At 41.7% G+C, this 17,664-nt stretch overlaps 2 protein-coding genes across 2 annotated transcripts; one reads left to right on the top strand and one right to left on the bottom strand.

The window, feature by feature from the left end:
- Positions 1-46: 46 nt before the first annotated feature.
- Positions 47-14,117, top strand: axdnd1 (axonemal dynein light chain domain containing 1). The gene is made up of 25 exons (XM_076277808.1): positions 47-235; positions 426-607; positions 734-837; positions 972-1,077; positions 1,460-1,545; positions 1,659-1,715; positions 1,860-1,968; positions 2,261-2,382; positions 2,471-2,611; positions 3,158-3,262; positions 3,516-3,636; positions 3,827-3,928; positions 4,293-4,459; positions 6,254-6,323; positions 6,498-6,732; positions 7,343-7,559; positions 7,897-7,990; positions 8,157-8,359; positions 10,032-10,122; positions 10,269-10,412; positions 10,985-11,167; positions 11,335-11,445; positions 11,534-11,625; positions 13,483-13,613; positions 13,921-14,117. Exons 2-25 carry the CDS (start codon positions 458-460, stop codon positions 14,028-14,030), a joined length of 3,051 nt encoding a protein of 1,016 aa, XP_076133923.1. The 5' UTR covers positions 47-235; positions 426-457; the 3' UTR covers positions 14,031-14,117.
- Positions 14,118-14,463: 346 nt separating this feature from the next.
- Positions 14,464-16,861, bottom strand: nphs2 (NPHS2 stomatin family member, podocin). The gene is made up of 8 exons (XM_076279228.1): positions 16,516-16,861; positions 16,188-16,291; positions 15,917-15,989; positions 15,746-15,828; positions 15,453-15,656; positions 15,244-15,299; positions 15,089-15,167; positions 14,464-14,733 (listed from the first exon to the last, which is right to left on the bottom strand). Exons 1-8 carry the CDS (start codon positions 16,859-16,861, stop codon positions 14,464-14,466), a joined length of 1,215 nt encoding a protein of 404 aa, XP_076135343.1.
- Between the last annotated feature and the right edge of the window lie 803 nt (positions 16,862-17,664).

Consider the following 17,664-nt stretch of genomic DNA (forward strand, 5'->3'; position numbering starts at 1 on the left):
GATTTTCTTTCTATTTGTCATGAAAATACAAAAACCGGCTCAATCGAGCAATGTCATAAGTTTGACATTTTGCCACTCATTTTGTAAGTTTGGGCTACGCTTTCTCGAATGAACTGCGGCTAGTGATCTGCTGTGACTATTATGTCAGCGCTGGCAAAGTCAGATCAGGCTTCTGTGTGGACGAAACAGGCGGGAGAGAAAACTAGTTCCCTTTCACTCCTTCAAAGTGATAAAAGTAAGAATACTATTTTGACAGTGATGTTTGTCACTGAGTTTTCTCTCAAAATTCAGCATGCTACGGATTCATTTACAAATTAAATAGACCGGTTATTATTGGCAAACGTTAAATTATGTTAATATCAGGCAATTTAACCTATTGCGGTATTGTTTATCGTAGGCCTATCGTTTCATTTCTATAATTTTAGGCCCAGCGAAACTTCCTGATCTACAAAGTAAAATGGGAGAGACCGAAAGGTCAGCGATGCAGGTAGCGTCGTTCCGTAAAGACTTGATCCCAGAGGAGCTCTTGGTAACCCTCACCTCTGCTGCACACCCCTATTGTAAAGCAGAATGTTCTAAAGCCAGCAGGACGTCCCAAGCCTGCAAGGTTTGTGTAATGTCAGGCAATTATATTGTGTAGTCATTTGGTAAAACATACCTCCGCTCAATTCATAATGTAGCTTAGAAATGGTCTAGGCCTACTGTAGCCTATTTGAATGTGTTTATTTCTCAGATCCATGGCCTGCGATGCCCAGATCCAGTGTGGCATCATCCCCAGGGGCGGAAGAAATACAAGTATCTTCTGGACCAGCCCGTTTCATTGACTGGAGCTGGGAGGTGTGACCAGAGTTAATCTGTTTGCACAACTGTTATTTACTTGCTCTTCAGTTGCAAATCCTATGTGACATATGTTTGGTGTCTAATATTTGAATAAAAAATCAACATGAAAGTGCTTCTGTGTTTCTCAACAGAGACATCTCTTTTCTCTGGGATGCAGTGGCTTCAAAGAAGGATCATATTCCTCTACCTCCCACAACAGACAGAGCCAATTCACCCTCCTCACCCTCACCACAGAAAGTAAGCTTTAAGCTTGATAAATACTTTCATGAACAGCCATCAGTTATGTTCTGATGGTCTGGCTCTCCCCTCTGAGGTGATGCACTGAAAGAGGTTCACTCTGAATTGACTGGATAAAAATTGCTGTGCAGCCCACTTCTGCAAGTACTGTAGATCAGATTGTAACTGAGCAACAGCTTCACCCATCAGGTGGTTTAGGTGAACTGTCTCTGCTCTACCTCCAAACAATCTGGACTGGGACTGTATTTTGAACCAGTCCCATATGTATGTACGTATGTCCTGTACAAGGTAGAACTGATTATTATTAATAAACTTGGACTTGATTTGAGTGTGGTTTCTCATAAGGGATTTAAACTCACTGAGTTGGTGTTTCTCCCCACAGACCACAGCACCAGTGGAGACACTGATCCCTGAGGAATACCACATTGTGAAGAGCAAGGGAGTAAAGGGCCTTGAATTTTATGAGGAGTGGGTTAACACCATCTCTGTCCTGACATGAATATTAATTTTCTGCAAACTCCTAATTATTATTATTACTATTATTATTATTATTATTACACTACCTTACCTTCTTTTTTCAGTAAATACACTGTTCTTCTGGAGGATGAGGATAAGATGCTGAGGATTTTTCCATCTATGTAAGTGAGCATGAAGTCCTCTTTCCTTGGACTGATGGAGAAGAATGTCCTTTTTTTATAGGGCAAGAAAATAGTTTTATGCCATACCAGGTCCTCTTTATCATGTCACTCTGTAAACTAGCTATGTCTGGGTATGGTTGTCAGGAAGCCAAGTGGGCGACTGGAGGCTGTACAGCTGTTGAGGGTCATGGATGAGATGCTGGACAAGGCAGGAGTGAATCTGGACAGTACTGAGCTGACAGGTGTTTCCCAGGTAAGAGGACCCTTGACCTCTCACAGCACTTTCCCAAATGTTATCCAGTTAGCCACTTCAGGTGTTCAGGGTGTTCAACTATTTGAAATGAGCATATTTAGTGAAAATGTATACATTTAAGATTAGTCATTATAGGGTCATGATGTTTATATTTGCAGTGGGGGTTGCTGTTTATTTACATGGAGCTTGATGCTGTTTTGGGGGCTGATATGATGTTTATAATTACTTTGGTGTTTGTGCTCCCCCTGGGTGATGTCATGGTCAGTGTCATTCTGTGTACCCCTTCTGACAGGTCCAGGGCCTGCTGGACCTGGTGCAGGTAGAGCAGAACATTTACAACATCGTCTTTCATGAGGTCATCCGCCAGGTCAGCGTGGAGTGTGCCGAACGAGGCCAGATCCTGGCCAAGCTCAGGTTTGATTATTACAAGCTGAACATTGTAATTGGTCTTTCTAATGCCATATTCTGGAATTACATACACTTACCCTGTTTGTGCATCCAGACAGAGATATGTGGCACTGCTGGACCGTATCCCGAGGAAGCTGCGGGGCTTGCATAAGGAGATGTTGTCCCTGCGTGCTCTGGACCGCCGTCTAACTGATGAGATTGTGTGTTTCAAGAAGTCCATTGCACATCTCAATGAGTAAGCAAGGATTTGGGGTTAACTGGCAGGACACTTGTTTCCTCAAGGGTTCTGTTACAGAGGCTCAAGGATCAAATTAATGTTGTGTTATTATGTAAAAGTTAAGTTGATTTTAATCATCTTAAATTAATAATGAATTAAGTCAACAAATGATCACCACAGTGATACCAGTGTGAGGTCTCCATAAATGGTAAGGAATGGAGGTAAGAGCAGGATCCCTGCCTACCATCTTTTGCAGGAAGTATCTACCATCACATGCAGAATGTAGTTGGCACACAGCACAGGCCTTGTCCCAATGGTTGGTTTTCTGATGATTTATTTTAACAGGTTGTAGAATTCTCGATGGTTTATTGAAAAACAATGACATTGTGTCTCTCAGCAGATGATGAAGATACAAACAGACTTTCCCAACAAATGTATATAATAACTGTGCTATGTCTGTGGCTTCAGGCAGCTGATGTTTAGATTTGTGTTTCCAAGTGTGGGTCATCTACTGCTCTGCTGCGCATCTCAATATTGTTGTGTGCATTTGTGTGTGTTCCTCAGAGAACTGAGCAGGGTCAAAGAGCATGATGAGAACGTGTCCAAACAGGCTGCACGAGCACAGAAGGAGCTGTCCAAAGCACTGGACCAGTCTCAGCGCAGCTCTGAGTGAGTCAACGGACACCAAATCCCAACCACTACTAGATCTTTTGTAAAGCACTTGCTTGCCATTGCTATTGTAAAACCTTAAGTTATATAAGTTAACCTGGTTCAGTAAAAAAATATGACTGATTTTTGACTGGTTCATTAAAAAAATATGACTGAGTTTTGACTGATTATTACTTTTCCCCTTGATTGTTCATCCATCATATGAATAGGCAGTACTGTAGTACATGCATGTTGTTCCCCTTGTCTCATGCAGTATGGTGGGGGAGTATCATGACCTGTATGAGATGCAGCGGCGGAGGCTGGAGAGGCAGGTGCTGCGCCTGACGGATGAGCGCGATCTGTGGAGTGGTGTCACCTACAGCCTAGCACTCAAGGTCACCAAATTCAGACATATATCAGTTCAAAGCAACCCAGCAAAATCCATTTTATTCCCCTTCAGTGACATTGCAACTGTAGTGAATTATTCCTTTTGATTCTCTTGATGTCTTGCTTCATAATAGCCATACTGTTGTCTGAAATGATGAGTTATGAGTTGACATAGTTTGTGTTTTTATTTTGTCACAGGTAATAAAGTTAAATAATCTGCAGCTGGTCAGTCGACTTCATGTGAGCGAGCAATCCTGGACCAAGACAGCAGAACATTTCACTGTCTTCCTGGCGTCCAAGGTAAGATTTTTTTTAAGCCGGATGATTTACCAGAACAGTAGCCACATTCTGATTAAACTATTCCGAATGAAAATGTTGTGTCATCTGTTTACATGGGGCACGTTCTTTTCCGATCAGGTGCTTACAAGCGCTTGAGAATATTTGATCGGAATAGTCGTTGCTGTTTTTCTTTTCCTTGAGAAGCAGGCAACCTGACTTGACTGTATGGCTGTTCAATCGGAATTTTTTTTTTATCAATGTTCTGTGTTCAAGAATTTCTACAAGAATGACTCCTGAACTTCCTCATAAGCAGCCATAGATATCCTTTAATGGAGTAATATTGTTCTTCCTGTGGCTGGATATGTGAAGTGTGCTGTCTTTGCAGGACGCTGAGGATCTGAACAGCATTACGCAACTCATGGACCGATGGAAAGAGCAACTGACAGACTTTGTTCAGAAGCTGAAAGAGATTGAATCCAATCAGTGTGAGAAGATTAAAGCAATGCAGGAGGACATGAATCACTGGCATGATTTCATCCTTACCAACCTGAAGTAAGAGGAAGTAATCATATGCAGTCAACAAAATAAATAGACAAATAATGGTGAATAGTGATCCAGTTTTAGACTTGGGGAGACTTAGGGTCAGGAAGGTGAGCCTTCTGCTGTTGGCCTTCAAACAAAGCAATTGCTTATTAAGACCATTCAGAGTCATTCTTGAGACATTGTGTTCATGAGAATGGGACATACATGTGGTCACAGCAAACTTTTTTGGGGACCTTTATTTGGACAGGACAGTGAAGAGTGACAGGTAAGTGAGAGATGGGCTGGGAATCGGGAAATGACAGCAGGTCGGATTCGAAACTGGGTCCCCGTGGGCACTCGGGCCCATACAGTACGTGGTGCGGGCTCTGTAGCCTGCTGCGCCACAACGCAATTCAACATTTGCAGCACATTTGAAGCACGTGCCTTGAGGTTTTGCCTGAAAGGGCAAGCCGCAGCTTGTTTTATTATGACTGCTGCTAGTGTCGCTAGCGTAGCAGTCATATAGGTTTAGTCAGAGGTTTTTTTTCGTTGTTTTTTGTGTTTTGTATATTTTGTGTCATTATTCCAGAGACACTGAAAGACCGGGCTGCACGAAACTTGGTGTTTATGTAGCCCCACAGGGATTACACAAAACCAATGATTTTTGTTTTGATCCGTCGCCTACCCACCGCACCGCACCGCAGACCCCCAAAAGGAGGGTAGAGCGGACACAGTTTTCTGTGAATATCTCGAGAACCGTAGGATTGTTTTTGTTTGTTGGTCTCAAGGGGTCATCTCAACCCATACCATAACCACTTATTTGCGGTATAGTGCCACCTAGTTATAAATGAAAAAGCAAAAATGAGGCATTGTAATTGCAGATATCTTTGGCTGACATGTTCAAAACTGCAAAAATTGGAAGTGTATTATCATTGTGACACCCCCTGAATGCATGGCCAGTTTCGTGGAATTCCGTTCATGGGGGACCATACAATAAATTAATTTATGTGTACATTTAGTGACTGTACACCAATCGGCTTGTAGAGGACAGAGAAGGGTTACCGGTACTCATTACATTTCACTACAAGCACGCACACACACACATGCACACACACACACACACGCATGCACACACACACACACGCATGCACACACAAAAACACACATGCACACGCAGACACGCACGCACACACACATGAAGTCACACGCGCACACACACATACACACACACGCACACACACATACATACACACACGCACACACACATACATACACACACGCACACACATTCGCACGGATGCACACACACACACAGGCACGCACACATGAACACACACACACAGTACACATGCACGCACGCACACACTCACAAGCGAACACACACACACACACACACACACACACACACACATAAACAGAGAGGCACACATATGCACAAAAGCAAATACACACATGTACGCTCTCATTTACATGCAGAGAGAATGTGCAGGACTGAGCGGCGGTTTGAATTCCTGCAGTATTACATTTGCAATAGAAGAGAAATAAGGTAAGGTGATAATAGCCATTAAGAGAAAGTGGATATTTGACCAATTCCATCTGGTTATCATGGTCATATGTTTTAAAGTAGCACAATGTAGGAATTCCTCTTTTCACAAATGTTCGACGTACTGGGTATCCATTTAGTGCTAAGGGTGTAACATTACTGTACCTGATTTGTCTAAAACCAGTTGCATCAAAATTAGTTTAAAGCCATTATTTTTTTAGATAAAGGAATTACATTCTGTTGCCTGCTGTCATAATAATGGGTGGCTATATTTTTTGCAGAAAACCAGATGTGATATTTGACAAGGCATCAGAAGAGAAGATACTACTTGATTTGAATGAGTGGTCAATGGTGAGAATGACTATGATGAATATTGTTCTCACATTTATCACACTGACATATTAATATGTGCCTGTATGTAGGTGGAGTGTGTGTGTCTTTGCATATGTATCATGACTATCTGGTTATGCATGTGTGTGGTAGAATAGATCATTCAACAGTCTCCACCACATCTCTGTCCTGCAGATGTTGACTACCCAGTGTGAGCGATACGGAGGAGAGGAGCTGCTCTCTGGACAGGAGACTATAAACACACTAATGCAGCTGCAGGAGACCTGGGTAGAGGTGGGGCTACAGGTTTTCCGCAGACACCCTGCCCCTGACGGGGAGCCCCCTAAGGGCCAGGAAGCCATCAAAATGATTGGTCGCTCTGTCTCCGAGCTCCACAAGCAGATGGACACCCGCATCAATGGAGAAAGTGGTGAGAGTCTAGCGATAGAAGTACACAGACGTTTTTACACTAAACTGTGTCCATTGCACAGTAAAAAAGACCCCCAGAAACCATAAGCAAACATAGACAATGCTATTCAAATATTTGATGTAAAATGTAAATGTAGGTGTAGGTTTCTAGGCCAAGTATAGTTGCATATACAAGGAATTTGGTCTCTGCATTTATCCCATCCGTGAATTAGTGAACACACAGAGCACACAGTGAACATACAGTGAGGTGAAGCACACACTAACCCGGAGCAGTGAGCTGCCTTGCTACAGCGGCGCTCGGGGAGCAGTGAGGGGTTAGGTGCCTTGCTCAAGGGCACTTCAGCCGTTCCCACTGGTCGAACCGGCAACCCTGGTTCCAAGCCCGAAGCCCTAACCAGTAGGCCACGACTGCCCCTTGAGTACTTTTGTGAAGCCAGTTAATCGTATACTTTTTGGTAACAGCACCTGGTAAAAGTACTGCACATGTACTCTTGGTTTGTAGTTCCATGTTTATTTCGCTCAATAGATTCAATTAGGTAATCACACAACAAATATTAGATAGTGCTGTATTGGTGTAATAAAGTCCAGCATTAACCATCACATATTTGTAGGCATTCACAAGGAGCTGATGTCTCTGGTGGGCGCGTTAGAGTTTTGGATTAGTAAACTGAAGGGTCTTAGTGGTCGGTCAGAGGGCCTGCCACACTGTGATTGGCTGAAAATGGAGAAAGGGCTGACTAGCTGGACCAAGCAGGCTGAGAAGGCCCTGCAGCTGGTGGACAGTGTGCAGTGTGAGCCTGACCGGATCAAGCAGAGAACTGAGAACAGGTGAGGACTGGTCTGGGGCCTCCTGTTGTTCACAGGTCACAAACACAACCAAATATCAGTACACTGATTAGTTTTATGTTCATTTTGGTTTACATTTCAACCACCTCACATGTATGTGTTACACTGTTCATACTGTCGCTATGAAACAAATATTGACATGAAATCGAGTGAAGTATAATATAATAATTAATTTCCTGTGTGATTTCGTGTGGATATTTTGTCTGAAAATTCAGACTTGGTGTGAAAGGGCCTTTAGGCTCTATGTGTCATCTTTCTTATCTTTTATTAGGTACAGGGGGATTCGCCAACTTGTGTCTTGCTGTTTTTTTCTTTTCAGGATAGAGATGGACAACATGTTCAGTACAATGCAGGATTTCATGGCCACTCAAACAAACTTCTTTGATTGTGAAAATCTAAGACTCTCTGAGGAGGTAGATGCTGAACAGTGTGATGTCTCTTACAAAGTCATCCTTTGCTTCTTAGTCCTGTTTTTATTACTGTAACAGCAGGCATTTTAGTTGGTTTGCTCCTCTATTGTAATGCACTTTGTGTATGAAAAATGTGTTTCACCTGAATTTTATTTTTGCATCTGTGCAGGTCAGTTCCATTCATACTATGCTGACCCGCTGGATGGTAGACCTCTTGCTCCTCATGGTGCCCGATCACTGTGATGATCAGGAGCCAGTACCAGTCCCAGGGCTCAAATCCAATGTTGGGAATGAGGGACCCATGCAGAAACTGGAGGAGGATGCCAAAAATGTCTCGCAGAAGGTGGACTACTTCTCCACATACATCACATGGTAATTTAATGAGATCATGTAGAAAAGGACTTGTCCGTTTACAGTACATCACGTTTTATGTAATGTATCAGTGAGTGTATTATTTTGTGATTATTGATCTTTGTGATTATGGCCCTTTTTAATTAAGCAAATACAGTAGGCACTTATTTGTATGACATATTATAAAACGGATAGTTCCGGTCCTTGATTATAATTGGCTGAATCGCTTTCGATGCTGTAAAATCCAGCACAAACATACACCCTGCATTTCATTCTATATCTCTGCGCTACCACAACTTGATACAAAAGCCAGTGGTTGTGTTGAACAGGGCTCCTAACTACACTCCTCTGTGTGGCCTCTCTATGAATTACAGTAGGGGCAGTAGTGTAGTGGCCAAGGAGTGGGGCTAGCATGCAGTAGCCAGAACAGTTGTGGGTTTGATTCCCAGCTGCCACCGTTGTGCCCTTGAGCACGGCACATAACCCTGTGTTGCTCCGGGGAGACTGGTGCTGTAATAATTGACGTCTATAAGGCGTTTTGGATTAAAGCGTCAGTCAAATGAACAAATAATAAATGATCATGTATAGCCTTCTCCATAAGCGCTTGTGATTGGTTCCTGGATTTTTGGTGATTCATAAATCAGCCACAATATAACAGTGTTCAGGCCATCATCTGGGTTCACCTAGACTCATGGTTCCTACGCAGTATGGAAAACCTGGAAAAGTATGGAATTTGATTTTAGTAATTTCCAGGTCTGGATAAGTATGGAAAAAAGAAACAAGGGTATGGAGAAATATTTGTGTTTCCAGACTATTGCATCTACAGTACTAATCACTTCATTCAGGTCATAATGAACCATTCCTACTGTTGTGTAGCTTAAGTTGTCAGTCCACATCAAGATACAATTGAATGGGGGTCCTCAGAAAAAAATCTCTTCCACAAGGGGACCCTGGTACCAAAACCAAATCGAGAACCCCTGTTCTACGGACATGTTCTACACCATTGTGCACTGGTTTGTTTGCGTAGCTCTGCTATTTTCGGCTAAAACACTAGTAGACTTTTTTGATTTTGTAAAAGTTACCAAGACATGGATACGGCATTATCTGATAAACTGTTATTGCAAACAAATAATACTGTTTACGGTGATTTCTGAGGCCTCTGCCAGCAGTGCACTAGTCTCCAACATATGTAGGCTATGCTGTATCAAATGTGAGTGCACCTTCCAACTCAGCACTTCCCCAACGAAAAGTATCCAACAATGGGCAAGTGTTTTCTGAGTGCTAACAAGTTCATAATAAACATTATTATACAGCTATTCACAATGCTAGTAGAACACTCCATTGACAATGTCTAGAATATGGTCAGAAAAATCTACCGAGAAGTTTGACCATTTGAGTATGGAAAAAGTATGGAATTTTGAAATGGAAAATGTGTAGGAACCCTGTAGACTATATTCCCATGAATCTTCTTAATAAAAATACATTTGACACATGACTACAAACTGTCAGCAAGATTTGGTTTCACCACCTGTGATTTCCGCAGTGTTTGTCAACAAGTATGTTCATAGTCCGCCCTGCAGTTTCAAATTAGGGCCCAATGATGAAATTATGTTGTTAGAAGCATTTCATATTCTCATTGTTTTAAGTACAAACTTTGGTCATATTTATTACTGAGATTTGTCAAATCCCTCAGCTCATGTCAAGCCATCGTGGAGGAGGAGGTCAAGAAGAACATGTCACAGGATGAGACAGAGAACGAATTGTATGAACTCAACAAGCTACAGGTATGAGTCTCTGAGGTGGGCAGCTAAAACCTGTTTTTAAGAATTTGATTTCAGACTATTCTGTCATTATTAATGAGCCATAAAAACGTACCTGATCAGATAATTACTCCATCTCTTGGTGTGTGTGTGTGTGTGTCACTGGTCAGAGGGAGTGTGGTGCATGGGTGGATGCCTGTGGCATCCTGCTGTCTGACGTGAAGGGGGCCCCAGTGCAGCTGCAGGTCTCAGGCAGAGCAGCGCTGCAGTTCAGGGATGAAAGCCCCACCCTGGAAGGCAGCCAGGACTCTCTGGTGAGGATGATGAGGACGACATGCAATTACAACCAGTCACAAAATGATTAGTTGATGTTTAGTTGAATTCCCCCATCATATCTCAGTTTTTTAAGGAAAATTAGGAGGTTGGCTCTATAGACACAGTGGCATTAATTACAGCTAGCTAGCTACTGTATACCTTCGGTGAGGTATTTTGGAATGTATGGCTAAAACAATGTTTAGCTGCTTACAAACGTATTTACCTAGAATTGTAAAACAAAAAGCCTACATATTGTCTAAGGGTACGTTGAGACTGAGCATATTTTTCGCAGCTGCCTGTGTCCGTTTTACATAATTCTATGGAGTAGACCATGTTTTCAAAAAAGTCCTCGGCTTTTAAAACTTGATCGTTTTTTCTGCATCTCAGAGCTGTTTTTGTTTTTAAAGTTGAGAAATGTTCAACTTCTAGCGGGTAAACGCCCTACATCACGCTGTTTTCAGGAAAAAAAAGCCAAGTCTGATCGTACCCTAATATGTTTTTTGCCATTATACATGGTTACAATGAATGTTTTCAAATGGTATGTGCTACACTGTGCTTGTGTGCTGTGTAGATGGATGTGACAACACCCAGACGCAAAGTTACAGAGAAAGCAAAAGACAAAAAAGAGGAGAAGGAACATGAGATGAAGAAGAAGAAAGAGAACAAGGTGAAGGAGGATAAGACAAGACTGGTGAAAGAGTCAGAGGAGGGGGAGGAGGAGGAGGAGGAAGAAGAAGACGATGATCAGTCTGAGGTGTGTCAGATGTATAAATTAACAGATACATTTGTTACTTTTTTGAGAAGACTGCCTTCACTTATTTAAAGGTTACAGAAATAATAACTCTGCAAGTCGACACATTTCTGATATATGACTCTATGGTGACTGGCGTGCATCCTACTTATCTTTGTGCTCACCCACAGCAAAAGGAGGGAGCGAGTTTGGAGACAGAGGGAGGCATTCTGAAACTAATTGGCCATGATGGCAATATCATTGAGAGAACTCTGGGGGAGGACAAAGTGCCACTACAGGGGGTCAGTGGAATGTTTTGGATGACTTGATCTTCAAGCACAAAGAATGCATGTCTAAGGACTAACTGTTTTGCTCTTGGATTTTTTGTAGACTACTGAACTTGTTGTGCGCCCTCAAACACCAAATGCCCAAAGAGCTTTTGATGCCTTGGCCACTGTGGACTCCCTCCAGCAGGAATTACTGTATGTTTGGACTTTTCAGACCTGTCTTTTGATAAGATGCACTTACCTGTAAAAGGAACATAACACCCTACATATACAGTATTCGGTGCCATTTTCATTAGTAGTAATAGTTGTACGCTATCAGTTAAAAGGCAGGGAGCCATAATAATCAAAAGGGCATTATATCCATTTTGTTACATTAACGAAATGGTCACAAAATCTCAGTCTGTAGGTTCCATTCCATTTTCAACCTGCCTTTTAGTTGTAAAACCCCAAAAACAGAAAAAGTTGGGACGTTGTGTAAAATGTAAATAAAAACAGAATGTCATAATATAGAAGTCTTGTAAACCCATATTTAGCAGCAAAAAGGACATAGACAACATATCAAATGTTGAAAATGAAAATGTGGACTATTTCATGGAAAGTATATTGAATTTGATGCCAGCAACATGTTCCAAAAAATGTTGGGACGGGAGCATGTTTACCACTGTGCTGCTTCACCTCTGAGGAGACCATTTGCTACAGTTTTGAGTATGAAATGTTGTCCCATTACTCCCCGATATAGGATTTCAGTTGCTCAACAGTATGGGGTATTCTTAGTCATGCTTTTCATTATGCACCTAATTTGACAAATCTGGACTGCAGACATGCCATCTTAGCACCTGGACTCTTCCTCTATGGAGAAACACTATTTAAATATGTGCAGAATTCATTTTGGCATTGTTTTCCTGAAATATTCAAGGTCGTCCCTGGAAAAGACATTGCCTGGATGGCAGTATATGTTGATCAAAACCTGTATACATCATTCAGAATTGATTGTGCTTTGCCAAATGTGCAAGATGCCCATGCTGTTGGCACTAATGCTCCTCCACATCGTCATAGATGTTGGGTTTCGAACTGAGCACAAAAACAAGTTGGATAGGTTGGATACGTGGATAGGCCCCCTCCTCTTTAGCCCAGATGAGTCCATGATTTTCAAAAGAAATGGCAAACTTTGATTGGTCTAACCACAGGACCTTTTTCCACGTTACCTCAGTTCATTTTAAACAAGCTCAGGCCCAGATAAGAGGGTGGTATTTTTTGTATCATGTCTCAATACAATTTTAGCTGTTACAATTTTGGCTGTAGTTTTGGAATTGAGTATCAAACTGGGCACATATACAATGGTTATCAGATGTTGTCCTGAGCTAATACAATGACAGGTCTGGAAACAGGTTTGGTGTTGATGCAGTGCCATCTGAGGTCCAAAAGACTACGGCCATCCAATTTGTTTTTCAGCTATTTCCTTTGTTTGCAAAGATTTCTCTGGATTCTCTGAATGTTTTAATAATATTATGTCCTGTAGATGATGAACTCCCTAAATACGTCACAATTTCATGTTAAGAAGCATTAAAATGACATTGTTTCATCATTTGTGCACACAGGTTTACACAGAGTGATAAATACCCCTACATCTTTACTTCTAAGAGACCCTGCCTCTCTTGGATGCTCTTTTTCATACCCAATCGTGTTGCCAGTTACCCTAATTAGTTTTGAAACATTCTTCCTTTTGTTTTCTTTATCATTACACAACTTTTTCCGCATTTTGTTACCCTCGTCCCAACTTTGTTTGAAACATGTTGCTGGTATCAAATTCAAAATTAACATATATTTTCCATGAAATAGTCAAATTTCTCATTTTCAACATTTGATATATTGTCTGTGTCCTTTTTGCAACTAAATATGAGTTTAAGAGATTTGCAGATTAGTCCCAACTTTTTCTGTTTTTGGGGCTGTAGTATATTGGTGTACCTTTTCAGTATATTCATTCAGATAGATTATAATGTGTACCAGCACAGGTGTGGTGGGTTAGAAGCGGTGCCCTTGTCTGTGTTGTAGTGAAGTGGAGGTGCGTGCTCAGGGCGCTGAGGCGCGAGCGCTCCAGGCAGAGGAGGCTCTGCAGGCTGCACTGGAGAAGATCCAGGACCTGGAGCGCAAGCTGGAGGACAAGCCCAGCCTGGAGAACAAGGGTGAGCAGCCACCATCACATCACATCACACTCACACGATACATCAGTGGCAAAGCCTCCTCAAGATCTAGACTATTTATACATTACACGTGCTTCTTCAGTTGTGACAGAGCCACATTTTTCCATACTGATATACTGTATATGCAGTATGTATAATGCTTTTAGCTGTATAAATATGGTTGTGGATGCTTTGTATTGCTGCTTAAAATGTTTATGGAGATCATTAAAAGTCCTTAGTAACGTGACAGATGTCAGGGTTGGAAAAAAACCCAGCTAATCAAATTCCCTTTATTCTAATGACATTACAGCAACCATGAAGCCAATGGTAGGGGCGGCACCCTTGGGAAGCATTGGGAAGAAACCGTCTAGTTCAAATTCCAGGTCAGAGGGAGGCAAGCGGTTCCACAAAAGGCGCTAAGAACTCACACATGGATAAGGAACTTTGTGTAAGGGAATTTATTTATGTGTACATAAGAGTTCATGAGGTGCTAACATGTATTGTACAAGCAGTTGTGTGATCATCTAACCTGGTGGTGTCTTCAACACTTAAAACATAACACATGTTTAAAGACAATAAAATAATTCACTGCCAGCTTATATTTGTGCCTGAGTAGAGTATGTTATTCAAATCCACAAAATGATTCATCATTGCATTATATGAGCACTCTATCCATCCAGAATGTCGGTAATTGCATTATACACAAGGAGTCCTATTTTAATTATGAAAAGCCTGTATAATTGGATGGTGATAAAATCCAGGAAAGCCTTTTTGGGCTCCCTTTTTTGCCACTGAAATTGCTTTCAGTCCAACCTAGTCTGTAAATGGTAAACATCATATGCATGCTAAACCCTCACATCATGGGAGAATCACTGGCATCACCTACTGGACTCTGCTGGGTCATGGTCACTGGAGGTAGGATGATATTGGGGAGACTGGGGAGGTCAGTGGGCAGCTGGAGCGCACCGCGGGGCAGGTTGAGCACAAGGGACGAGCGCTCCGTCTGCAGGCTATGCAGGAGCTGAAGCAGTCGGAGCTGCAGGGTACCGGGGGAACCGGAGAGCGCATCGGTGGAGGCCCTCAGCGCCTCACAGGCTGCCCGCTCCCCTTCTGCCGCAATCACCTAGCAGGAATCAGCCAGACATTAGGGGGCGGCACTGAATTGCCATGGGAGTAAGTACACTGACATGTAAAAAGATAATGATGTAATACATAGTAGTGAATGTACCTATTATCATAAACCTACATTTTCAAATTAACTCAAAACCCTTATAGTGAAATTCAACTGAGACAGTTATGTTTAAGACATTTTTGAAAAAAATGCATTCACTCAGTCATGCCAGTCATAAGTGTCAATCTGCAGGTATGATGCATATGACATACGTAACTTAGTCCATTTACTTGTGTGCAGAAGGCATCTGATGTAACCTGCAACTAGAAATGCTTTAATCTTGGATGACCTGTGTCAAAGTTCTGACCTTGATGTGTGCCTGTCTCTTGGCTTCGGCTTCAATAGCAAAGTTGTGTTGCAACTCAGGGGGAAGATAAATGTCTTCACTGAAACAGACATACCAAACCAATATAAGAACTGTGTGAGTGTCTTAAATAACAGAACGTATCTCTCATTACTTACATATCTGCTCTTTCAACTTTGATTCCCCATATGCAGACAGCAGAATCAAGAGAAACCTTGGTCAGAAATGAGAAATTAAACTTTAGAAATTAATTACATTCTTGGTTCCTGATACAATAAATCAAAGATATCCAACAGCTGAGATGTTTAATTTAAAAAAGAATGATTTCCTGCACATTTGAAAGTAATTTCATGGAGATTAAAGATACCTGAATCTTCTGAGCAATCATTTTCCTGTCCAGTAGTATTTCAGTGAAAGTGTGATGGGCGAGAATCTCTTTGTTTGAGACCTGCATTAAACCTTCCAGTATGGATGGGACCATAGCAAGTGAAGCGTAGCACAAGAACAGGTTCTCAATCCGGTAGTAACACACTGCACTCAGTTCTGTACTAACCAGATCTTTTGTTACCACCTAGACACAAACCAGACATTGATGACATAATCATTTACAGAGTGTTACATTTACATTTAACAATTAGGACTAGCACTCAGTGGACTTACTGTGTGAGTAGGTACTTTAAGCATTTTTAATCGAATGTCGATCTTATGGCAAACATCCAAAAATGGGAGGGTAAAAATGAGCCCTGGACAAAAAAAACCAGCAAAACAAATACTTGTGTTTACAGCATCTTAAGCCACAATGGTTACACTGGTTCAAAGTCAGGTCTATACCTGGTCCTCTGGGCTTTCTTTGAAGAAGATGTCCAAATCTAAAGATCATTGCTCTCTCATGTTCTCGTACTATCTGATGAAAGAAAATCAAGGTTTAGGCAGCGTTTAGACATGTAGACAACATGCACAACTATATTCATGGTCTTTCCGAAATAACCACCCCTACGTCAATTCTGATCCATGAATCAGAAACAAATATAAAATTGCATTTCTAATGACATGCCATGGGTCATCACTGTAATTTAAGGGGAAGACACACATAAATGTTTACCTGTAAACAGAACCAGATGGAGAGAGGAAAAAGTAAGATGACTACTGTAACAACCAAAACTAACAGCAGAAACTCACAGACACCCATATTCCTGGGTTTCACACCTGTAGATAAAAATTGTATTCATATTATTGGGGCAACTGAGCAATATACAATTCTCCAACAGTTCTCAAGATTCAAGTACAGCATTTTAGATAATTCTACACTGTTGGGTAATCTATGCAAAAGCTGACAAATGGTTATGGCAATTTTTCTATGACTTGAATGTTTTTTTCTTTTCTTCAGTCACTACTAACACCAGCAAGGGAGCGATTTCTATCAGACTTACCTTCCTCCTGGCAGCCACTCTCCAGGAGCCCCAGAAACTCCTCATGTTGCTCCTCTTTCTCCCTCACCATGTCCACATTCACCACAGTACTGGCCACCTTAGCTTCTCCCTCTGGAGCCGCCGGCTCACTTGACTGGGTCAGATTTTCTGTCAGGGTTTCCTTATTCTTCACTTTATCTTTTCTCTTGGGTGGCTGTGGTGGCCTGGATGGTCTACTAACTTGATGGCGATGCCCTTTAGCTGCAGATGAACGGTTGATCTTTTTGTCCCTTGGGGGTCTTGAAGTGTGGTGGATAACCTCAGCCTTGACCCTCCTCTCCACTTCATTGTCTGCTGAAGGAAGCATGTCAGTTCTAGTTCATGACAGTAGGCTACCTCTTCAGCAAGCACCAGAAGCAATCTGGATCAGCCAGACCGAAAGAACACAAGCAGGGAAAAAAAGGACTGGGTGGGTGGGCATACAGTATGGTCAACATACAACCCTTACTTACAAACTGGCATGGATCAGGTCAGTTCATAACCTAACATATTTTCCTTTCCAAGCGTGTGGTAAAACCTGTGTGAATATCTTTATTTGGGCTCTTCTCCCACCCCAATATCCAAATTCAAATAGTTTTATCAGCCTTGAAAATTGGAAAGTCTGAGGATGACACTGCAGTGTTTTTGTTATTTTTGCTCAAGAGGAGTCATCCATCTTCTTGGAATGTGCAGACTCGTGGCTTTCTTTCTTACAGAGGGAAGAGGCTGCACAAGATAATTAAATAAATGTGCAAACCTACTTGCAGCCATAAAATATGCATAAAAGCAAATCAACCATGATGAATCGTTTAAGTATTGTTGTAAACAGAAGATTCCTGTGTGACGGGGAGTGTTCACTACTTTTTTCATGCGTAGCCTGTAGGCCAAGTTTATGTGCGTACCAAACGCAGCTTTTGATTACGGAATACCACACATGATTTTCAACTGGGCACGTGGCAACTACAGTTCTGTCTATTTCAGCCAAATTTGACTTCACCTGTACTTTCCATTGCATGAAACAATAGCGCCTAGTATTATAGAAGAAGACTCCAGTGAAGAGTGTTTTGTATCGAAAAGGCAAGTAAGTTTAATACAGTAAAACACAGAGGCAAGTAGAAGATGACATTAGCA

This window comes from Alosa pseudoharengus, unplaced genomic scaffold (genome assembly GCF_046254945.1).
Source record: "Alosa pseudoharengus isolate Yale_2024_CS ecotype anadromous, Long Island Sound unplaced genomic scaffold, YU_APseudo_1.1 YU_APseudo_1.1_scf_11, whole genome shotgun sequence".
NCBI lineage: Eukaryota > Metazoa > Chordata > Actinopteri > Clupeiformes > Clupeidae > Alosa > Alosa pseudoharengus.

Coding starts and splice junctions, on each gene's coding strand:
- axdnd1 (XM_076277808.1), top strand. CDS start 458: ATGGGAGAGACCGAAAGGTCAGCGATGCAGGTAGCGTCGTTCCGTAAA. Junction 1,546..1,658: donor GGCCTTGAATTTTATGAGGA/GTGGGTTAACAC, acceptor TTCTTTTTTCAG/TAAATACACTGTTCTTCTGG. Junction 10,413..10,984: donor AAGGCAGCCAGGACTCTCTG/GTGAGGATGATG, acceptor TGTGCTGTGTAG/ATGGATGTGACAACACCCAG.
- nphs2 (XM_076279228.1), bottom strand. CDS start 16,861: ATGCTTCCTTCAGCAGACAATGAAGTGGAGAGGAGGGTCAAGGCTGAG. Junction 15,990..16,187: donor CCATCTGGTTCTGTTTACAG/GTAAACATTTAT, acceptor TTCTTTCATCAG/ATAGTACGAGAACATGAGAG. Junction 15,300..15,452: donor TGATTGCTCAGAAGATTCAG/GTATCTTTAATC, acceptor TTTCTGACCAAG/GTTTCTCTTGATTCTGCTGT.